The sequence below is a fragment of the Sorex fumeus genome, unplaced genomic scaffold, assembly GCF_029834395.1.
Source record: "Sorex fumeus unplaced genomic scaffold, SorFum_2.1 ptg000043l, whole genome shotgun sequence".
Classification (NCBI taxonomy): Eukaryota; Metazoa; Chordata; class Mammalia; order Eulipotyphla; family Soricidae; genus Sorex; species Sorex fumeus.
Genome location: NW_026606100.1, coordinates 28170424 through 28195550, shown reverse-complemented (window position 1 = coordinate 28195550; position 25127 = coordinate 28170424). Strand labels below are relative to the sequence as shown.

General features: G+C 38.5%; 1 protein-coding gene and 1 non-coding gene across 3 annotated transcripts in view; both read left to right on the top strand.

Moving 5' to 3' along the window:
• The window catches only part of HPSE2 (heparanase 2 (inactive)), a 652320-nt gene that overhangs the window by 471829 nt on the left and 155364 nt on the right, over positions 1–25127 (top strand). For both annotated transcript variants that reach the window (XM_056120796.1, XM_056120795.1), the window contains one exon: positions 19090–19183. In XM_056120796.1, the coding sequence (XP_055976771.1) occupies positions 19090–19183 (94 nt within the window). The remainder of the gene's footprint in view (positions 1–19089; positions 19184–25127) is intronic.
• LOC130029945 (U6 spliceosomal RNA) lies at positions 21924–22034 on the top strand. Its single transcript, XR_008793400.1, has one exon. It is a non-coding gene; the product is annotated as a U6 spliceosomal RNA (small nuclear RNA).

Below are 25127 nucleotides of genomic sequence, written 5' to 3'. Positions count from 1 at the left end.
ACAGAGATAAAGTAAACAATCTAGAAGTGCAAAAATTATCAGATTTAAGTACTCTCTGGATGAGTTTAATAGAAGACAAGCTATATTTTTTTTAAAGAATAGGACTAATTGTGAACAGGAAAATATTCCAAAAATAGTGGAAAATTGTTATGTGAACCATGTGGGATTCAGTTGACTTTTACTGTACTTATAATTTCACTTTACCAGAAGAAGAAAAAAATGTAACAAAAGAGATTTTTGAAGGTATAATGGCCAAGAAAATATCATAAATTCAAGAAGCTAATAATCTCGAAGTGTTAAAGATAGACTACCCATATGACTCAGCAGTTCCATTACTAGTTACATACCCAACTATACTGCAGTGATAGTCTTTCCATTGTAAGAGGTATTCTTTAAAAAAAAATTAGTTGTAGATGAATAGTCTTTTAGCAACATAACTGAAAGCAATCAAAAGACAAAAATAGAATAAATGTGCATAAGTAGAGAGATACATATATACATAAAATGTGGCATAATGGAATAAGTACTGATATGTAGCATATCTAAATGAATACTGAAAACTTTGTGCTAAGTAGAAGAAAACAGATGCACAAAACCCCTATATATGGTTTCATTTGTATGGAATGCCCAGAGTAGATCAATTCTTTGAGAGACAAAGAAAATTGGTGGTGAATATATCTGGGAGAGACAAAAAAGTATAGTCGAAATGACATCTGCACTTCTATGTTCATTACTGCACTATTCACAATAGCCAAAATCTGGAAAAAAAAAAAACCCGAGTGCCCAAGAACAGATTACCGGTTAAAGAAACTTTGGTACATCTACATAATGGAGTACTATGCAGCTGTTAGAAAAGATGAAGTCATGAAATTTACATACAAGTGGTACTACATGGGAAGTATCATGCTAAGCGAAATGAGTCAGAAAGAGAGGGATATACATAGAAATATTGCATTCATCTGTGGAATATAAAGTAACAAAATAGAAGACTAACACCCAAGAATAGTTGTGATAAGTACCAGGAGGTTCGCTCCATGGCTTGGGGGCCAGCCGCACATTCTAGGGGAAAGGGCAGCTCAGATAGAGAAGGGAACACCAAATAAAGGGTTTTGGGAGGATCCTCCCAGGATGGGAGATGCTTGCTGAAAGTAGATTATAGACCAAACATGATTGCCATTCAATGCCTCTTTTGCAAACCACAGCACCCAAAAGGAGAGAGAGAGAACAAAAGGGAATGCCCTGCCACAAAGGCAGGGTGGAATGGGGTGGGGGAGGGATTTTGGGATCATTGGTGGTGGAGAACGGGCATTGGTGGAGGGATGGGTACTCAATCATTGTATAACTGAAATACAAGCACAAAAATTTCTAAGTCTACAACTGTGCCTTTGGTGTTTCACTAATAAAAATTAAAGAAAATTTAAAAAAAAGAAAATTGGTGGTTACTAGCATCTGGGAAAGGGAAGAATGGGGAATGCTTGCTAATTGGGTATTGTCTTTTCCTTTTGGGAAGAAACTCTGTTGAAACTAGATAAATATGATGATTACAAATATTTCTAATGTACTAAATGCCACTGATTACATACAAAAAATAAATGTATAAAATAGTTAAATTTTTTAAAATTTTCCTAAATTTAAAAAAACACAGAGTATGTTAAGTGTGTTATAAATGTATGTTAATAACATTAAGTATATACACAAAGAATTTTTGTGTTGATAAGTATAATTTTTTGGTTGATGAGAATAATATGATTAGTCTTTGGAAAGTAATACCTAAGTTTTCTTTTATTGCTTTTAAGATTTTTTTTCTGTTAAGTACTTCATATCATAAACCAAAACAGATTAATACAAGAGCAGTCACAGACTTAAATGTGAAAGGTAAAAGACATAATTCTTCAAAAAAAGAGGATATTCTTATGATTTCGAGCAGACAATTATTTCTGAAATAGGAGATAAAAATCAGCCGTCATGAAAAAAACCTTGATTTTTAGATGTCACTTTAATCAAGAATTTCTGTTTATTAAAATAGCAAAATATATACATATAAGGAGAGGAAATGAAAGTTACACATGAAACAATAGCCAAATATATCTACAACAAAAGGTTTGCATCCCAAATATATAAAATATTTTGGCTAATCAATAAGGAAAAATGGAGTTTAATTTTCAAAAACAAAAAAGACAAAAAGTTATGAACAAACACTTCACAAGATTCCTGTTTTATGTATGAAAATCTCTTTGAAATTTTTGGTATGAATTATAGTCCTCAGTTAATAGGAGACATGTACTTGACCCAGTTTCTCTTGGTTCTATGCAGTTAGCATTCTTACTTTAAGTCCCTATTTAATTCTAATAATTGGTATTTTGCTTCATTTTTAGGCTAGTTAATATTCTTTGTTTTATTTGTGCAGTATTTCTACATCGTTTAAGACTAGATGGTGGGGGGCAGGTGATTCCTAATATCCTCTAAGTCATGTGTATTTACTTAGAAATCTGAATTCCATTTTTATGAAGTCAGTTTAGATTAGCATGGTCAATATGACACTGCGTTGTTTCTGGATTCATGGCTTTGTATAACTATAAGTTATAGGGGGTGTAATAGATAAAAGAGTGAGTTCACAGAGAAGGAATTTAAATTCCTATATTTAAATCAGCAATAGTAAAATAGAGGAATCAGAGGTTTATACAACTATTGTCAAATGTTAGAAGGCCAAGTATACTTTTAGCATCTTCTAGTTGACTTTATTTTTATTTTGCTCACCATTCTTTGTCACTGAGTACTGAATAAGGATCTAATACTAATCTAATAACCCGGTATTCTTAGAGTTTGAATCTACTTAACAAATCTTACAACCTGTGTGATGCTGATTAAAAATGTAGATTCAAGGGCTAGACCCAGGGATATCTTATCTATATTAAACATATTTTCTAAGACGATTATTTATATACTCCAGTGTAAAAATTGTTATATATGTACTATATGTTAACCCTCCCATTGGTGGTTGTATTGTAATAGGTTTGTATCTCAACATGCTAACTTCCATTTGGGTAAAAAGATTTTACTTTTTGACTCAAACCAGTTTCATATAGTCACAATATAATTTACTGAGGGAAGTCTATGTTACCAAAAAATAAGCATACAGTTCAATTCACAATGGAAGGTTGTGGGGAGGTTATGAAGCACTAAGGCAAAGCTCTGAGAGAGTTACTCTTTAAGTCACAGCCTGTCTCCTTGTGCTGCGAGTTCCTCTGGGAAAAAGCAGAAGCTTCTCCCAAAAGTCTTTCACAGCTATTGCCAAAATTTGGAGAAGGTTTTAGAGACCCGCAGGTATAGAATACAAAAGCATTTGAGAATGACTTAATTCAGCTCCTGTATTTTGTACTACCTTCAGAGGAGTGATACCACAGGAATAAGTTTTAATTTGGATTTCGCTATTGGCACAGGAGGACTTTTGTTTTTCCTTGACTTGCATTTTTTTATCACTGTCCTCATAAACAAGTAGCTGCTTTAATCAATAGCATAAACAAGTGTTTTTAATATATTTTCCAGTCTGTCAGGATATTTATTGCATGTTACATATACATACATAAAACCTGTAGGAACACTGTTGGATAATGCTTGATCCCAGATGATAACTATAAAGATTTTAACTGTTTAAGGATATAGAGACTAACAATGTATGACCTGCCTGCCAGATCCAGTCCATCATGATTTATCTAGGACTGAAAGCATTACCAAATGCTGATTACCTTTTTAAATGAGTGAAAAAAATAAAAGACTATTTTGCAATATGACAAAATTATATAAAATTCCAATATTAGTGTCCATAATTAAAGTTTTCTTGGAATATCACTATGCATATCAATTTATGGTTTTCAGTTGTCCTGGGATTACAACTGCAGAGTTGAGAAATTATAATAAATATAATAGAGCCTCAAATTACTTTTAATCTGTCTCTTTATAAAAGAAAAAAATCTGCAGGTAATTCTTCATAAACCTGTTAGTCTCATAATTCCCAAAGTGTCTCCATTTACCATTGCTTTACCGGTCCTACAAAATCCCTGACTAAATGCCTGCAATGAAATCCTGGATTATCTTCTTCATTGTAAGAGAAGAAAGCAAAACTGCCCTATTCTCATTCAGAACGGTCCTTCAAGTTTATCAGAGAAATAGTCCACGATTTGGAGAATTTTGTTTTGAAAAAACAAAAGTAGCTCTCATTATATTATTTCAACCCTTATTTACTCATGGCACCACTAATGAGAGCAAATTCTAACCCAAGGAAAATATAAAAATGTCTAAAAATTCTTAGAAGGGGAAGTTTATTTATAACAAGCTAAAGTTAATGGATTTTTTAATTCAATCTCAAACTGGATTGTGCCAAACTATACCAAATAAAATATTTGATATGACATAGTATTTTACGGCTTAGATAAGAGACTAGCTCTTACTGGTGGGGACCAGAGATAGCACAGCGGAAAAGGTGCTTGTCATGTACATGGCCAAACCAGACTTGATCCCTGGTACCTGTATGACTTCCATAATCCCACCATGAATGGTATAAGGATCCATATAAATTAAGCATAAAGAGATGGAGAAAAATATTGTATGCAAACATAAATGGAAAGAAGCCAACTTTAGAACAAGGAAAATTATAAGGGATAAAGTGGGAGTTCATATAATAATCAAGAGTCAATTAATTTATAACAGCATAACCAAAGGAGTCAACTAATATAACAATCATAAATATATGAGCATCTAATAACAGCATCAAATTTTATGAGACTGAAACTGCCAGATTAAGATCATTTATTCACCCAGGACAATCTCAGAAATTACCGTGGTCGGTAAGGTTATAAAAAAATGGTTTAGTCATTTGCTTGAGTTTACAAAACGAGCAATTGACAGAACAGGGTATCCCAGCTCCTTGATTAGAGTACTAAACTGGTGAAAATTTTGAGGTGCCATTATCTTAACTTAGTGAATACAAGTGCACACAATATTAAGAAGCACTGGGAGAAGGCATAGATCTGTCTGGAGTCCAGATACCACACTGGCCCAAGGACACCATGGAATTTATGTGGAATGGGCTGATCAGATGACGGCTTTTCAAAGTGGATTAATTGTTAATTGGACTTACAGATTTTTCAAGAATGTTTGCATAAACTAGGTATTGGAAGCAGAGGTTGAGGTGTTTATTTGTCATTCCATGTGATGTATTATTTCATGAATTTAGAGGTAGGCAGTATAGCAGGAAAGTGGTGGTGGGAGGGGGGCATGTAGGCTAAAATTGCTTTGCTATAGTTCATTGATGGAGCTGAGCTTGAACAAGGGGTTGACAGGCAGAGAAACACAGGGTTAGAAACACAGAAAAAGGAAGAAGCTAATCTTTGAAGAGATGAAGTCGTTGAATGGTGATGCTTGGTGGACTTTCAGAGGCCTGAACAGAGGCAAGAGGGCAGTAAATTAAATTTTGGAGAACAGAAAAGTTCCCTGAAAGTAGATGCTGGTATTTCCCTCTTCACCTAGCTTTCACCATATTTTTCCTTACTATCTGTTTTCTTCTTTATTTCTTTTGCTGATATTTTCTCTAAATTTTAGTCCCCTTTGGTGTCAGCATGAATTTGTGAAGATTAGAATTTTTGTGCACCATGAAAATACCATGCTAATCTCTGTGTTGTTCCAATTTTAGTATATATGCCACCGAAGCGGCACATATACTGGAGTGATAGCACAGCAGGTAGGGCGTTTGCCTTGCAAACCTGGTAGGCCCAGGTTCAATTCCTCTGCTCCTCTATCACTCAATAGCCCGGCAAGCTACCGAGAGTATCTCACCCGCATGGCAAAGCCTGGCAAGCTACCTGTGGCGTATTCGATATGTCAAACACAGTAACAACAAGTCTCACAATGGAGGCCCATGTTGATACTGGGCAATATCGAGCAAATCCATGAACAATGGGAGGACAGTGCTTACAGTGCTTATGAAAATACCAATTGTTTGGAATAATTTAAAAGAAATTATGATAAACATTTTTTGCATAGCTACATGAAATTTCACCTTGAAATTATATTAAAATTTGCATTAGCTAAATCTAGTCAAATCAGTTACAACAATTATATTCAGAGCACCAATCTAAGTAATCAGAAATGTATTTCATAACTGATTTTCATATTTTCATAATTAGGATGTAATTATGTATTACGATAACTCATCATACAGATCTGGCTTCAAATATTGGCCCTATGCTATTTAAGATATTTTAGTTCTTTTAGACTCAGTTTTTGCCATGTAAAATATAAACACTAGTGGAATCTATCTGGAATCAAATTGTAGAAAAAGGGTTGGCTGTAAATATAAAAGCTTTATTTATTTATTTGTTCATTTTGAAGGTTAAAATGAAGATTTAAGATGTCTGGAATTCCAATTAAAAATAACTACAGCAACTTTTGCTTTAAGAAAGCAAATGTTTTTCCCCTTCTCTGATCAGCAGAACTGAAAGCCCTAGCCATTATTTATAAAACAAACATTTCTGAAAGGTGGAGAAACAAGGCCGCCTGGGAAGCAGAGAGCACACAGTGACCTGCTGCCTGGCCAGGAGGATGGGGGAGCTTCCCGTATCCCTTACCTGGTCCTAGAGTGGTGTCTCTCTTTCCTCAACCTGGCCACTTCTGACTTTGTCTCCTTCCTTAGCCCCACATGCCCTACCCTACAGGTTGGTTTCTGGGTCTCATGCCTTGGGCCGTCAGTTACATAATTGTCACTTGTGGCCTCACCTTGGGTCCCGGGGGGTGGGGGCATGGAGAGGGGGGCATATAATGCTGAGAGGCAGAACCTGCCAACCCAGAAGCCCTATGCATACAAAAACAAAACAAAAACATTTGCCCTAGCAAATGTCAGCTCTCTAGCTTTCTTAATAGAAAGTTCTTACACAATTACCAACTTTTGTCAGTCAAACGCTCCAGAAGAAACTGTGCTATGATGCCAGTCCAATCCCCAAGGCCAACGGCAAGCAAGCAGCAGGGAGTGGAGACTTCCTTCTGAACCAGCTCTAACAAGCGGTGGGGAAAGTCTCCTATCATCACTGCGTCAGAATTTCTGTTAAATTGCCTAGAGCTCTCTGAGAAGGAGGGGACGAGTCGGGTTCTCTTGCGATTAATTGATCACTCTACATATTTACTTTTCTATCTAATTTTGTGTTTTTCTAAGCTTTGGTTTTTTGGGATTTTTTTTTAATCCCACATTGGATTTGCTTAGGGATCACACCTGGCAGGGCTCTGGGAGTATACTCTGTGCCTGAGATTGAAGTCTTATAGGTTGCATGCAAAACAAGCACCTTATCACTTGTACTATCTTTCCAGACCCCTAATTTTGATTTTTCTTTTGCTTATGATTTCACAGCGGGTAGGGTGTTCGCCTTACACGCGGCCAACATGGCCGACCCGAGTTCGATTCCTCCGCCCCTCTCGGAGAGCCCGGCAAGCTACCGAGAGTATTCGATATGCCAGACACAGTAACAACAAAGTCTCCAATGGAGACGTTACTGGGCCCGCTCGAGCAAATCGACGATCAACGGGAGGGCCTTTACCTTTACCTTTACCTATGATTTCTTTCTTAAAATGTATCCCATTATTTAACTTTCAGAGCCCCAAACTTGAATGTATATTTGCAGTTTTCCACGTTTATACACACAATTTTGGTGCCAAATTCAAAGTGTTTCCTAACCCTTGCCTTCTCCTGTCAGATCATCTGTCAAGACACAATGTCTCTCCCTCTTCTGTTTCTGAGGGACAATGATCTGAGCTGAAAGCCCAAGACCCTATCATGAGTTAGGAGAAAGAGATCAAGAAAATGGAACCCTGGGAACAGCCCTTGAGCTCAGGGCCACCCCCTGGCTTAGTGTGGGTTAGATTTTACTGACTCTTATGTTTTCATGAACTATCTCATTTGATGTACCCTTTCCGTGTCTGCCCCAAACCATGACCTTTTTTTTGTACCTTTTTTTTTTCTATAACATTTCACAGTGAAGAAACTTAAAATTCCTTAGCCACAACCTTTTAGTCAGCTAGTTCTTTAGGACTTTTTCCCCCTTTTTGTAAAATTTGTTTCATCCTAGAACTGCCTAGAGTATCTGAGCACAAGATAAGTCGTTTCATTGTAAAGATTCTGGAACAATGTAGGTTCAGAAGGAAAACCTAAAGGCAAGAGTGAAGAAAAGAAGTGCTCAGCGGGAGCCCAAATTGAGTGCCTTGGAATAAGGGACAAACACATTTATAAAGCTTTGGAAAGAATCAAGTCAGCCTCTCCTGCATTTAGCTTTTGAGGTGTCGAAATAGGTTTTATTGATCAAAAGAATTATTCTAATGATTATCCATGCTTCTCCCCTTCAGCAGGGATACCGCGGGTTTTATGCATTTACCTGCGCAGTCAGCAGGATGGTGCTAGAATTCTGAGCTCTGGGCCCCTCCTCCCTGAGAGCAGCGGGCTGCAAAATAGGTCCGGAAATTCCTGAGCTTTGGGAAGCCAGCACTAATGCAATTACCTGAAATAAAAGAAGAGGTCAGATAATAAGGGGCAAAGGTTTTTCCTTTTCAAGTAAAGGGCCTGGTAAACAAAACCAGCTGCCCTGGAGCCAACCAACTCTCCTCATTAATGTTTTAAATGGCTAATGGGAATAAGTGGCTAATTGTTGCACAATCCTATATAGACTCCTCCATCTAGGGGCCTAGGGAAAAGGTGGGGGGCTGGGGACTGGAATCTGATGGGGTGAAAATCAGGTTGGCTAAGCCGGAGGAGATGCAACCTGTCCCTGGCAAAGTACCCCCCAAAATGGTCTGAGTGGAATTAAGATGGTTTGACCTTGAGTTGCTAATGTGTCTGTTACTATCCCTATGATGGGCCCTGAAAGTCTCAGCTTTGGCAGGTTTAAGTTAATATTTTAGTAGAATAGGATCTACTCATAAATAACTTAAACTTATTTATTTTTAAATAAATAACTATAGGAGATTTTGTGTATATTTACAGTGAAAAACTCTGGAAGAGTATACAGCATAATGTTAACATAGATTTCTGTGCTGGATTCAGTAATTCAATTTTCATTCTTATATCGTTATTTTATGTGTACTTTTAAATCTGTCTACAAGTTTATTTCTTTTCTCAAAAACGAAGAGAGGCAAATTTTAAATAAGATTGGATGTTTTAAATTGGAAATAAAATGAAAAACTAAGAATGGGAAGCAAATCAGTGAATAAATTGGTATGTGCATCTATTTCCTTCGGATACATACTCTGCCACCACCTCAGATGTGTGCTGATACAAACTGCCAATCTAACGGCCAGCAGAGGAAGGAATGACGTTTGCTGGTATTGAGCCAGACAGGTTATTTGTCCACGCACAAAGGTTTCAACCTCATTGCATTTATAATAGTTTCCAGAAAGGTTATTTCTGCAGTCTTTCTTGGCTTCGGTTTTTAGTTGAACAGTTCAGATGCTTGTAGGAGCGATGCTACAATTTCAAGAGTGCTGGGAGGGAAATTGTTTCTCTAAGCATCTGTTGTTTCTGGACTACTTCTTCGATCTTTCCCTTATTCCTTCCTTTCCTCGATGAATTATTTAGTCTTCTGATAACTTTGGGTTTTTTATTTTTTACAGGAGGGGAGACGTCCAGTAGGTTCTCAGAGGGTCCAGTGGGCAACTCCCTGTAATACTCTACCAACCAGGCTGTGGTTCAATAGTGGAAACCAAGGATGCAATGTGTGGGGACCACCACGGTCACCTAGGCAGGACTTGGACCTCCAGGTTCTCCCTGGCCATTCTCAGGAGGCCAGATTCTACCAGGGACCAAATTTCTGTTAGGTACACACTAATCATGGCCCTTTTCTGATAGTTTGGTTTTTGTGGAGAGACAAACTTCCAAAGTGATTGTTAGGCCCACCTGAATTGAATCACCTGGCCATCCGAGCCAATGGCTCCATTCCAGACCTGAGAATCTGGTTCTTCTCAGGCTCTGCTATGTCAGGGACACCAGAGCCACCCCAGTGGCCCTCCAGGGGTACCTTAAGGGCTGCCTCCCGTGATGCTCAGGAGACCAGGTGGTGCCAGGGAGCAAATTTTTATTGGATGCATATGAGACATGTGCCCTAATTGCTGTACTGTACCTCCTAGCCCTTCATTTGATCACTTTGTGGCAATTACTAAATTAATTACTGCTTGTGGAGAGCGTGGTTGGTAGCCAGGAATCATCCCTATCTTCCCATTGAGAGAATTAATTACAGAATAGTTATAAAGCTACCACACCACTAGTGAGTTGGAATACAACCTTCTTCCTTTTCACCTAGCTTGGTTAGAAATTACCATCTTTATTATTTTATCAATTTGGTCATATTAAATGGTAAGTTCAGACTTCTCTATCTCTTTCACGTCCACATCTGTAGCACTGTAGCACTGTCCTTCCATTGCTCATCAATTTGCTCAAGCGGGCACCAGTAACGTCTCCATTGTTAGACTTGTTGTTACTGTTTTTGGCATATTGAATACGCCACGGGGAGCTTGCCAGGCTTTGCCGTGTGGGCGGGATATTCTCGATAGCTTGCCCGGCTCTCCGAGAGGGACGGAGGAATCGAACCCGGGTCAGCCGCGTGGAAGGCAAACGCCCTACCCCCTGTGCTATCGCTCCAGCCTAAATGATAAAATGGTCCCTTTTCTACAGGCAACTGATAGCAAAGAAGCAAAGTCTGAAACAGGCAGGAAGTTTCCAAATAACCACAAACTACTGAGGTTGAATGTTTTCCTAGAAGTCTCATATTTACCAAGGGTAAATGCAGCAAGTGAATTGTCCATCAACACCCAAGAAAAAAGACAGTTATTTATCTGACTCTTACCTATAAACTAAATGATTCCCTTAGTGATTCCAATTCAGAGAGAACAAAGTTTGTGTATTTATAGTACAATATAAATGTGGGTTTAAAGTTATAACTCTAAGTGACTGAAACTTTCTAGTATCTTGTGGTATTTTTCTTTAACATCCAAATATTAGTTTGACACAGACTCGGATTGTTAAAAAGTTATTATGTTGGTCAAACTAGGTAAGGAAGGGACCGTTAGCTATACCAAAGCTGAAATCAATTTCCACTGTCATATCTGAGAAGTACTAAAAAAACTCTCACATCTATTTAACTCCCCACTCTCTGTTGGTGAACTCATCTGCAGCATGGGCTCTTCAAGTATCTAGAGGCTGAAGAGACGACACATTTCCTATTCTGACTTTCCTCTGCGCTTCCTTCTCTATCTCCAGCTACCCGTGATTGATACTTTTCATTAATACCGCGAACAATTGTTCATCTCTTTTCACAGACCCAACTGCTGGTCGACTGACTGCAGTAGTGCTACTGCCTTGGTGCGAGTGTTTAAGGCATTCTGCCTTATTGTACAAAACTCTTTGAGGGCGGCCAGGGGGAAGGCCCCAATGGCTCTACCTCTAGCCACCTGCATTAGGGGTGGGCCCAGGCCGCTCCCGCAGCCAGGGCGGCCCGGGCCCTGGGGCAGACAGCAGAGGAAGAGAGGTCCAATCCAGTTGATTGATCAGAAGCCATTTATTCCATTCTCACCATGTTCCTGCCCCAGTCTCTCTGAGCCTCCCATTCTGATTTCACACTGCTCCTTATTCCCATCTCCTCCTGTCTCTCCCGCTTATCTCTCCATGCTCCATCTTGCAGCCTGGGCTCTCTCTCTCTCTCTCCACGTGCCTGCTCCTGCTCCTCCTCCTTCTACATTTTTATCTCTCTGTCCCCCTTGCTAGCCTCTCCACGGTCCATCTAGCCTCTCTGCTCTCTCCTCTCCAGCAGTCTTGTATCCAACTCCCTTATCTCTCCAGGCTGTCACTGCCCCCAGTCAAGTAGCCAAATCAACATAAGAAATCCCTTCCTGAAGGGAGCACCAAATATAGGGTGTTTGGAGGATCCTCCCAGGATGGGAGAAGCATGCTGAAAGTAGACTATAGACCAAACATGATTGCCACTCAATGTTTCTTTTGCAAACCACAACACCCAAAAGGAGAGAGAGAACAGAGGGGAATGCCCTGCCACAGAGGCAGGGTGAGATGGGGGTGGGGTGGGTGGGAGGGATACTGGGTGATACCCATGGTGGTGGAAAATGGACACTGGTGGAGGGATGGGTACTTGATCATTGTATAACTGAAACCCAAGCACAAAAATTTGTACGTCTACAACTGTACCTCATGGTGTTTCACTAATAAAAATTAGAAGAAAAAAAAAAAAGAAAGCCCTTCCTGAGGGCCCACCAAGTTCAAAGGGAACACCACCTAAAATACCTCCTAAGGTGTTTTTCTCTTTTCCTCAGTCCAATAACTATCAACATATCAATACTAGCTGTTTTTGTATGGACACAGTAAGAGATAACATTGAGACTTGCAGGGCAGCTTTCCTGGGAACATCTTGCCACAGACTCAGACTACAGTGCTCAGGCCAGATTAATAATTCCTAACCCTAGCAGGGTCCAAATCTAGTTATTACTTTTTTGGATCATGACAGCATTTGTCCATGACCAAGCTCTTAACTTATAGTTAAGCATTATGGCGCTTTGGCCAGGACCATCTCGATGCCAGGGTAGCACATAGCTTACCGCTTGCCCTGGTTCCATCCAGTTCCTCATCAGGACCCTGCTTTGGGGGGCAGTAGGAAGAAAGGGCAGCTGAGGCTTAGGTGAGAGAACAGATGCCCAGGAGGAAAATATCACTGAGAGTCACATTACAAAAGAGCATGTCTTCTTGTGTCCATACAAAAAGGACATTGCTCTGAATAAACTTCACAAAGGACTTAGGGAGAAGAAAAAAACAATATTTACAAGTCAACAGAGCACAAAGAAAGAAGTTACAAATAAACAGAGAAATGGGAGCACTGTTATGGGAGCGACCCAATAAACCTAAACTACCTGAGGCTATGAAGGAAGGACAAAACAGTGTTATCCTACATCTTATAAGCTCATGCATATCAGAGACTTCCTGTCTGACTTTCCATAAAATTTTATTTGATTTTTTTCATAGTCTCTCACTTTTACTGCATTCAGTGATCTTCTTTACCAAACCCAGAACCTTGCCTCCATGTACCACTGAGAAAGGATTACCTTATCACACCAGTTTCCTTACTGGTTCTTTCTTGCCCAATCTAATTCACAATCCACAGGAATGGCAGAGACCAAATAAAAATGATTGAATCTAGCTAGTTAGGTTATAAGGGGAGTCAAGAAATACCTCTAAAAAGTTTTAGACAAAGTTTTTGGGGTTTTATTCCCTTGGAATTCCTCACCTGTGTGTCCGAGTATGACATCTATTCTGAAATGTGTCCATGTGCACTGGAGAAAAAAATATGTAGTTGGTTTTTTTGTGGGTGGAAAGACATATATATATATATATGAAACATCCCATTTCTTCCTTTCATACTGCTTTTTATTGATACTTTGTTTGGTTGATCTACCCAGCAGCGAGAGGGAGGTGCTAAGTTTCCTACTGCTGTTGTGTTGCATTCGGTATCTTTCCCCAGACTTGCTAGTAGTTGCTTTACATATTTCAGTACTCCTTTCATTGAGTGCATATGTTAATGAGTAGTAAATCTTCCTAGTCAGTATGTCATGCTCGTTCCTGACTCACGTTACCTATTTTAGTTGGATGTCTATTTTATCTGAAATAAGTCTGGCCATCACAGCCATATTTGGCTACCATTTTCCTCTCTAATTTATAGCCTTTTATTTTGAGCCTATGTTTATCATGACTATTCAAGTGGGTGTTTCTTATACGTAGAGGAAGATCAGATTTTCTGATCTGTCAGGCCATTCTGTTGTTTTTAATTATTGAGTTCAGGCAAATGACATCAAGTGTAATTATTAAAATAAAGGAATTATTACAATTTTTCTCTGTGGGTTCCTGGGTGTTTGTGGATTTTTATCTTTGTTCCTGTGGCCTTCCCTTTTATTTTTCTTCTCTGTACTTTTATATCTATTATGTAATGGTTGATTTCATTTGCCTCTTCTTGTTTGTGTCTCCTAAACATATTTGTCTTTAGATTATCGTGGAGTTTACTTCTGAGATTATTAGCTTATATCTCCTCTTAAGTTCAGAGCAAGTGAGTATTGAGTCATTATTTCTCTACCCCTTTCCCACATCTCGTGTATTTTAGCATTGTACTATTTTCAAGGAGCATTTCTTTACCTTTTATAGAAGACCTGCTTGCAGAATTGATTTGTGACCATGAACTTTTTTAACAGTTGTTTCTGAAAACCTTCATGTTACTCCGAATTTGAGTGTAACCCAGCTATCCAGAGTTATTCTTGTTTGGACGCCAATTTCCTTTGATTTGTTGGCCATATCATATCATTCCCTCTGGTCTGTAGGGTTTCATTTGATAGATATACTGTGACCCTTTCAGGGGCTCCCTTATGTGTGAGTTTTTCCTTTGCTCTTGTTACTTTCAGGTTTCTATATCTTAGACTTTTGACATTTTAATTCCAGTGTTCAGAACAAATGTGTTCTATTTGGGTTTATTTTGTTTGGAACTCTTTAAGATTCTTGCATTTGGGTGTATGGCTCAATCTTCAGATTAGGACCTTTCTTGGTATAATTTCTTCAACCATAGTTCTTTCCCATTCTTTCTTTCTTCCCCTCTAGAACCTTTAAGATGTAGACATTACTATAGATCTCTTAGGTTTTCTTTGCTTTTCTTCTTGTTTTTTTATGATTTCGTGTACTCTGTCTTCAAAAATATTGATTAGCTCCTCAACCTGTGTACTTTTGCTTCTGAACTCCCTTTGTGGTATTTTTTAGTTGGCATCTAGGTTCCTCATTTCAGTGATTTAGTATGAGACTTTTCTCATACTCATTACTAGTTGCAGTGCTTCTCCATTGCTTTCCTTGATTTGGTGAACATCTTTATCATTATCATGTGTAGTCTTCATCAGGGAGTTTAGAGAGCCCTTGGGATTAATTAATTTTTTTATTAATTTTCAGATTTTTGTCTTAGTCTATTAATGGTGAATTCTTTCACTTCTTCATTTTGTCTGGTGGAGTGTGAATGCAGATTGTGTGTGTGTGTGTGTGTGTGTATGTGTTTTGGTTTATTTGTTTTTGGTTGGGAAGGGGCATAATTGAATTGGGTTCAGATTCACTAATTCCACCTACAGACTTTCAAGTTTGTATAGCCCTGGACTAATGTTGACAATTTTCAGACACAAGCTCACTGAATCAACTGTCACTGTCCTCCTGTTGTTCATCAATTTGCTCGAGTGGGCCCAGTAACGCCTCCACTGTGACAATCGTTACTGTGTTTGGCATATTGAATACGTCATGGGTAGCTTGCCAGGCTTTGCCATGTGGGCAAGATACTCTCAGTAGCTTGCTGGGCTCTCTGAGAGGGGCGGAGGAATCGAACTTGGGTCGGCCATGTTGGCCGTTTGTAAGGCAAACGCCCTACCACTGTGCTATGGCTCCAGCCCGAATAAACTGTATCCCCAAGGAAAGATAAACCAACGTTACATTCTGGAATTCACAGTTGCCTGTCAGTGTCTGTAGTGTTGATACCCCACAGGTTTGGTCAGCAAATGGGGTGTCTATGGTCAGAAGCACTCAACTATACCTATAACTCTAAGAAGATCTGGTATTAACTAGGGTAATTGCACTTCCCAGGGTCTGGCAATCTTTATATTGTCAGTGTTATCAGTTTCAAACCTATCTGAGAAACATCTTGTGATCTAACCCTAATTTTGACCGGACCTGGACTCCAACCAAATGTTCAATAGCTCAAACAAGGACTAAATGTGGGTACAGCAGGCAATGTATGTTTATTGCCTGTTTCTGTAGATTCCGTCCGCCTTTTCTGATTCTAGCCCTTCATTCTACTGGCTGCAATCAATCAGATGTTGACTTGTGTCACCTGGAGTAAGTGGCTATTATAGTAGGATTTCAGCCATCACTGCTCTGTCTTAAGCTTGGAAAGGTAGAATGTGCACTTTGGCCGCTCCCAATTCCCAAAGAGAAAAGCAGTAGATGCCTCTGCTGACTTCTAGGGGGTTTCCTATGAACACCTGCTACTAATACCTGAATAGCTTGCCAACCCAGTTCTTGTCTCAGATCAGTTTTGTAAGAGTATAGTTTTAAGCACTGTTATTTTTATAAAGCTCACCTGTATCCTTTCCTTGAGCAAGTTTTCACGACTTAGCAGTATCATACCACCCTTTCCCCTCCTCGCGGTCAGCACGCTGCTCCTTTCAAGTGTCCACCACCTCTTATTCTGTAGCAAAGAATCACTTGGTTATTGTGCTGGGTTCTCCAGTGAACTTTCTCAGTGTGGCCTCACATGGGATTCTGTATTTAGTTCTGGTTGGGGGGGGGAGGGTAATTCGGGGAGGGATTGGGTGGTGGCTGTTCAGAAACACTCTAATTGTTCCCTTTTCTGCCCTCTTTCTGAACTGTTTTCTAAATTAATAAACTGTTTTCTACAAGTTTTGTGGATACAGAATCTAAAGGGGTGGGAAATGATAGAAGGATGAGAGAAGAACCCTCAAACTAGGATATGAATTATGTGGGGTATGAAGCATGTTCCCAGGGAAATGTATGTATTGAAAAATTGTATCCAGATAGAGAAGAGAGCACCAAATAAAGGGTGTTGTGAAGACCCTCCCAGGGTGGGAGAGACATGCTAAAAGTGGTCTATAGACCAAACATGACTGCCACTCAATGCCTCTCTGGCAAAACACAGTACCCAAAAGAAGAGAGAGAGAACAGGGAGGAATGCCCTGCCACAGCGGCAGGGTGGGACGGGGGGGGGGGGGATGGGGGGTGGGAGGGATGCTAGGACCCGTGGTGGGGGAGGATGGGCACTGGTGGAGGGATGGGTACTTGATCATTGTATAACTGAAACCCAAGCACAAAAATTTATAAGTCTATAAGTGTACTTCATGGTGTTTCACTAATAAAAAAAATGATAAAAAAAAGAAAAATTGTATCCATCATTTTTCTCTCAATACACATTAACTGATATGTATTACCAGCAAAAATCATGAGCACTGATGTTTAAAATAGTTCCCGGGAGCTAACAAAGAGAAATGAGGACATTTTATGTTTAAAGAACAATTAATTTACTTTTCATCATATATTTCATTGTCATGTAATATAGTAGCCAGAATTCATATCCATAAGTGTGTTAGATTATATTCATAAGTTGGGACAGAGATATAATACAATGCATAAGGTACTTGCCTTATGATTTGGGTTTCGCCTCTGGTCCCCCAAGCACCAGCACGAGTGACCCCCTGAGTCATATCCCACTGGGTATGTCCCCCAAACAAACAAAATCCATTGAGTAAATTATTTTTAATTTTAACATTATTTTTAATATGCCTAGCTTTATGTAGTATTCCCTCTAATAATAACCTTTAACAAAATCAAAGGTGCTGAGAGTAGAGTACTGATAGGAAGAAGATTAAGGTAACTGTTGTCTCATTCTCTAATGTTGGTGGCCACAAATATCATTCGAAAAGCATGTATTCTTGACATAGAAATTCTACTTTTAGGATTCTATACTTGCGAATAATTTAATTTATCAGTTCTCTGCTTTTTTTTTTTATCTTATCTTTGCTGAAAACTAAAGAAATTAGAAAGAACTGAGTTGTTGAGGGCCAGTGCATGTCAGTTATTTTATTTTTGTTATCTTCTTGATCTTCAATTAATTTTGAGAAGTAGATATTTTATCATCTTTTTTAAAAATGAGAAAACTGAGACCTACAGAGGTCAAGTAATTTGTTCAAGCGTATATAGATAGCAAATAGCTCATTTGGAATTGGAACTCAGATATCTCTCTGTCTCCAAAACCTATTCTCTTCCTACCATACCAGCGACTTCAACATGGGCTTCTGTGAAAAATGTTAAAGTGATGAGAAAGGCCAAGGGGAAAGCTGAGTGGGTGCAATGTATCAGGAGTACCCACTCTAAAATTTAAAAAATATAGAAGCGTTCTACCACATCACATAGTGGAGTCAGGATTTAGCTTTTAAGAAAATTTTCCTGTAGTTCTATATTATATACTAATTGATTGGTGTCTTATTAAAAATGAAGTAATCTATCATTAGACATTAGTTAAGGAGGACTTAATGTGTTTCTAAAGACACCCAGGAGTCAAAGCAATAACTTAAATTGATTTAATTTGGAGCCTTCCAATGATAGGAATATGCAGGTTTAAAATAATGAAGTTTGCCTAATCTGGGACCAGTTTAATCTTTACAAAATCTACTAAAATATGCGTGTTGGAGTGTGTGTGTGTGTGTGGGAGGGGTGTGTTTACAAAGTTTATTGTATCTATTATGGTAAAATTGTTCAGAATATAGAATTAGAACAATCTGATCTATCACCTTAATGAAATACAATCCAGATATCATTATAGCAGTGAATGCCAAAGTTGTATTATTTCAGGAGAGGAGTCTTAGATTTTAATATCCCCATATTATTTGTTCATCCATCTATCCATTTATTCTGGGGATGGTCAGAGAATGTTAGCTACTAGGTGTTTTGCTCAGAGAAGTGAGTTTTGAGACCCACTCATTGCCCTAAAGCAGGTTTTTGCAGTTGTATTTGTTTTCTTATTTAAAGGTATGGAAATTATCAAATGCTTGCATCTTCTTTCTTCCATATACTTTCATTACTTTAAAGTGGGGATAGGGAAGGCATGGGATGGAGCTAAATTGTTTTTTTCTGGGAGAAAAGAAATAAACTTTTCCCCATTGCCAAATAGTCAAATGTCCCCATTGCCAAGTGGTTATGAATTGCTATTATTTCCTATAGACAAAGCACTGCAGTTTCACATGAAAAAGATTGAGAAGAGAAAACGTTCACAATATCATCTCACAAATGGGGGTGGAAATGATTAAGATTAAAAACCTATCATTTGAAAAGAACCCAGGGTCAAATCTTTTAAGGGTATGAGAGCCCCCAAGTGAACCCTGGGTTGTTTCTCAGGCAACAGAGACCTCTGGCAAGAGAAGTATATTTATAGTCTCCTGAGATTTTATCTGATCCTTATTTTATTTTTATTCCAGTTGCTACATTGATGGCCGGGTGGTCAAGGTGATGGACTTCCTGAAAACTCGCCTGTTAGACACACTCTCTGACCAGATTAGGAAAATTCAGAAAGTGAGTAAAATTCTCCTTGGAAAAAAAAGAATGACTTTGGGGATGAGATAAGGGAAAGTTCACAAGGTCCCAGCTGGACTCAGCACTGTGGGAACTAGGGCTGTCAACTGGTCACAGTCCAGACTGTGATCCTCTCCCAACTGATGTTTATTGTCTTTACATTGAGAAGGATCTGGATGTGCCATATCAAGGTTGAAAAGCTACATTTCAATAACAAATATGTTTAATCTCCTCAGTTTCTTAAGGGAAAGAACAGGTTTACTTTACTCTTTTGATTTTTTTTTTTTTTGATGGGGAGGGCAAAGGTTTATTCAGTTACTTTCTGGTCTGAGGTATTGGCATTTCTCAACCATATTTGCACTTTTCCAAGGTGGCTTGGAATCAGCTAAGTAGCATCTTTCTTTAATAGACATGTAGGGGAAGCCATATTATATCATGCAGTTACCTATAAATCCTGTTAGTAAGACATTATTGGTCCAGGGTTCTCAAACTTAAGTACAAGCAGAATCACCAGAACTCACTCATAGAGTTTCCATTCTCACTCCAGACGTTCTGATTTGGTATGTCTAGAATGGATTCTAGGCATCTCTGCTCATAAGAGTGAGTCTACTCAATGTATAGCACAATTTGAGATATATGGAATTAGCTACTCCTTAAATGTGAGGATTTGTTATGTCCAAAACTTCTGTGAAACCTTGAGAAAATGGTGATACCTAACTTTTGGCTGCCTAGTTAGGTCCTTTCCAAGAAAGACCTTTTCCAGGTCTTTTCTACCATATGGTTTTGAACACTAAACTCTGCTCAATTTCTTGATCCAATTAACCAAAATTTTGTAGAAAATTTAAATAAGCAGTCTTTTGAAATGTAATGTTATTATTATTATTATTACTATTATTATTGGTTTTGAGCCACACCCAACTGTTCTCAGGGCATACTTCTTGCTCTCAGAGATCATTCCTGGCATCTTGGGGTACCATATAGAGTGCCAGGGATTGAATCCAGTTGTGCAAGGCAAGACAAGTGCCCTACCTGATGGATTATTGCTCTGGTCCCTATTGTAATTTACTTTAAAACGTTTTTACTGATTGAGGGTCTGTGATTTACAATACTGCTCATGATGGATTCCTGTAATTCTAACACCACATCTATCACAGTGTACCCACCACCCTCCACCAAGGCCCCCAACTATGTCCCTTTCAATCCCCTTCCTCCATCAACTCAGTTGTGTTAATCAGTTCTCTCTTTGTGTTGTTTTTGAAGCAGGCCTTTTTTTTAATCGAATCACCATGAGATGCAGTTACAAAGCTTTCATGTTTGAGTTTCAGTCACACAATGACCCATCCCTCCACCAGTGCACATTTTCCACCACCAAAGTTCCCAGTATTCCCCCCATCCCAAACCTTCCCTTGCTTGTGTGGCAGACAATTTCCACAATACTCTCTCTCTAGTTTGATTACATTTAATATTTTGACGCCAGTCCCACCATTATTATTTGGAATTTTCCCGCCACTACTCAGACCTGCTGAAGAGTCAATGCTAGACAATTTATTTTGTTTTGCTTCTTATGAATAGCATATGATGTCACGCAGCTGTTCTCATGGCTGCAAGCTCCTGAAATTCTAAAATTTTGATAGTTAGGGTCTTGAGAGATCTCTGCAGTGAGCTTCTCGGTTCCAAGATTCTTTTAAGTGTCTCTGGATCATGGCCGTTAAAGAGCTTAGTAGTAAGCAGTTGGTGGGTGTTATCTCAGGGTCCCATGGGGTGGAGGGAAGAGAGGGACCAGATCCTCCCATATCCCATGAGGAAGCAGACCCTTTTTCAATATGAAAACAATGAATAAAGAAGGGACTGGTAAATGAATGATACATATGTAAAATTAGCTGTGGAGGGCCAGTGAGATAGCTCAAAACACTTAGTTGATGCTTTCCTTGCAGGAGGTCTAGGTTAGATTCCCAGACTTACACAACCTCAGAAGTCACAGGGCACCCTGTCATCCACAGTCTGTTTATTGAGACAGTCACCAAGGTTAACAGATCATTGAGTGGAGAGGAAGTTAACACTTTTTTTTTTGGTGTATGTGGGGTAGAGGGTCATTTTGGGTTCTCAAGAATGCTTAGGGGCCTATGGGTCACTCTCTCTGATACTTGGCTATCCAGCAGTTGATGCTAGGGCCTGAGGATGCAGAAATGCTTATGGCCTATGGTACCAATTACCACCAGGTCCACCCCAGTGGTACTCAGGAGACTCCGGGGCAATAGCTAATATTGCTTGGGGGACACATGTGATGTCAGACTTTCCCTTGTCTGCAGCAGTTTTCTGCCAGTTGTTAGGGCCTCTAGGATGAGTGTCTCTTACCACAGTCCAGAATGTTCTAGGCACTAATTTGTCTTGGGGAAATTGGTGCTGGAAAGCTAAAGAGGGGTCACCAAGTTTTCTTCAACAAGCGGTACTAGGAAAACTGAAATACCACATGCAAAAGCAAAGTAAGTAAGTAAAGTAAAGGCCCTCCCATTGATCATCGATTTGCTCGAGTGGGCCCAGTAACGTCTCCATTGGAGACTTTGTTGTTACTGTGTTTGGCATATCAAATACGTCACGGGGAGCTTGCCAGGCTCTGCCGTGCGGGCAAGATACTCTCGGTAGCTTGCCGGGCTCTCCGCGAGAGGCGGAGGAATCGAACTTGGGTTGGCCATATTGGCTGCATGCAAGGCAAACGCCCTACCACTGTGCTATCGCTCCAGCCCTCGCTTCGGCAGCACATATACTAATATTGGGACGATACAGAGAAGATTAGCATGGCCCCTGCGCAAAAGCAAAACAAAATAAAAAATGTGAAATTGGACCACTGTCTTATACCAGACACAAAAATTAAGTCAAAACAGATAACATATAAAACGTATTATCAAATCTAATATTTTGAAATACATAGAAAATTTAAAGTACACAGAAGAAAACATGGGTCATACACTCTGTGATATAGGCTTCAGTGATGTCTTTGGGTCTTGACTCCAATTATAAGGGAAGTGAAAGCAAAAATAAACAAAAGGATTTCATCAAAATGAAAATCTTCTGCATGGTGAAAGAAATTATCATTAAATGGAAAGATATTTCAGAATCTGAGTGATAGTATACAGGTGTAGAGTGGGTCAGCCTTGCATACGGCTGACCTGTGTTTATTCGTGGCACCCTATATTGTCTCAGAGCCTGCCAGGAGTGAAGCCTGAGTGCAGAGCCAGGAGTAAATCCTAAGCATCACAGGATGGGTGTGCTCCCTCCCCAAAAGAAAGATGTTTCACTGATGGAAGAATGATAATTAGACTCCGTATGTTTGACAAGGGATAATATACAAGTTATAAAAATAACTCACAAAACACAACACCAACAGAAAAACTGAATAGACAACTCTCCAAAGACAACCTACAGATATATGAAAAAAAAAGACTTATGAAAAAATGTTCATCATTATTGATTATCAGGACACACAAATTGAAGCTCCGCTGAGATTTCAGTTCATACCTGAGAGAATGGCACATATCAGCAAACCAGAGATAAAAAGTCTGATTAGGGTTTGGAGAAAAAAGAACCCTTATAGTTGGTAGCATAGTGGTTCAGCCTCTATGGAAGGCATGGAGATTTCTTCAAATATTCAATATGTAACAAATAATCAAGAAATTATCCTCTTGTATTTACCTGAGGAATACAAAAACACAGTAAAAATATTCAAAAATGTATCTACTGTGATATTTATTACAGTGCTATTTATCACAGCCAAGAAAAGGAAACAACCCAAGTACCCAGTGACAGATGAGTGAATTAAGAAGATGTGGTACATATACAAAATAGAATATTATTAACCTATAAAAAAGATAAAATATTTCAATTTGCTGTGACATGGATACCATGAAGAGGTATTATGCAAAGCGAAAATAGGAAAAAATAGGAAAAATACCAAGTGAATTCATTCATATATACGATATAAAAACAATAATAACAAAGCAAGAGAACAATGTAAAAGGCAAACTAAAGTCAAGTCTTGGATTCTGACTGAAGAACTGAGATTACTGGGGCGGGGGGGTGGGGGGAGATGAGAATCAAAAGATAGAGGAAATCTAACATATTTTCAATGAAGTTTATTGATACTTAGGTGGCATGCATGGTATAGAAGCATACATTTGAAGAGGCATGAAAATATATTTATAAAGTATTAATAGTGTTATAAACCAACAATACTTCTATAAACATTAACTACTAATGAAAAAATTTAAAAAATTTCTTTGGCTGTTCTTGAAGTCCATGGTGGGTGGGAAGGAAATTAGAAGTAGAGTCCAGGGTACAGGCTGACCCAGAGAGGCCAGACGGCTTTCTTGCAAGTCCCCAAACTAGTTTAATGATGGATCAGGCTTAGCTGTAAAACCTTGGACAATTCATTTAAATTCTCTGAATTTTGTATCTTAATTTGTAAAATAAAAACACGATCCTTCTTTCTACTTAGGGAACTTAGACACTCATTTATTCATTGCTATTGAGTGCTGGTCCTTATTGCTAGTATTAGCATTATTGTAGTTTTTATAATTATTCTTAATAATAATTTATGTGACTGGAGAAACTTCATGTTACCTTCATCCTCAACTTGTTCTTTGCTTTTTGTTCTTTCTTTCCTCTTTCTTTGAACCCTGGAGACTATGATAGGTGATATTTTTGGCACCTGGAAGGCAATGACTCAATCCCTAAAAGCAGCTGTGGTTTCCAAATTTGGACTGCCACTTATAGAATTCTCAGTTTTCGGAGCAGTGGGTGAATTCTGGTTATGTGAAATCCTCATGATGTGTTTGAAATGTAGAGACAATATTTGGACAACCCTCTTCTTTGAATGATCCACACACTCTCCCCCTTCAGTTAGAATGAGGATAATCATCTGTACTTTGGGAGATGAGTCAAGGAAAAGAGTCAAGAATCACAGTGCAGGCAATAATCAGATGGAAAGTGAGAAATGTAGGATACAGTGCAGATGGTATAGTGTGGATAGCTGGGCCAACTCCAAAACAATGACATAAAACCAAGAAGAACCACTTTGGCTTCAGTCATTTGAACTCTACAGTTTGTATCTTCATCTCCTAGAGGAATCAGAGGAGGAAATAACACTTTTTATATTATTTTCAGCAATTCAATAAGTACAGGAAAGAGTTGGTGAAATCCCAGTCATAAGAGAATTATTTTTATTTTCAAAAATACTGTCTCTATGATGAATTTTGAACACTAAATTGAACTGTTGGCTGCCCTACTATTTGAAAAGTTCCTTCTTCCCTTCCTTCTTTTTTCCTCTTCCTTCCTTCATTTGTTTGTAATATTTTTTATATTTTCCAGACCTCTGACGGTAAAATGGTAAGAAAACAAAAGTGATGCTTATCCTCATTAGCAATATGGTCTAATTGGAAATAGTTTAGTTAATTAAAATATCAATTATTATAAAATCGTGACTCCATATTATAGAGTATACATAAGGTGCTAAGGTGCTAATTTTTAGGACATGCAAAAGGTGGAAGAAATGGTTTATGTGGTTAAAAGTATGACACTTACTGTTTTTGTTAATATAGTTTATGATTACTAGTTATATTTAATAAAGAAAACTTTCTTTTGAAATTTCAGTAAATTTAGTCACATTATGACACTTTTCCCTGTATATCTTATTTGCAGAACCATAGGAACAAATGTGGCAATAGCATAAATAAGAATTTTGGAATAATTAATACATTTTTCTGAAAAGCATATTTTTAGTCAACCCTCCAGTTGTTTACTTATTGAATCTCTTATTAAGTCAGTGTAAAACAGATAACAAAAATAACATTTATCATCATTTTTTGTAAAATCAATTTTTTTCTCACATAGTACATACAAAATGCAGATGATGATGATATGAACTGAAATTGTGTCCCCAGATTTCAAA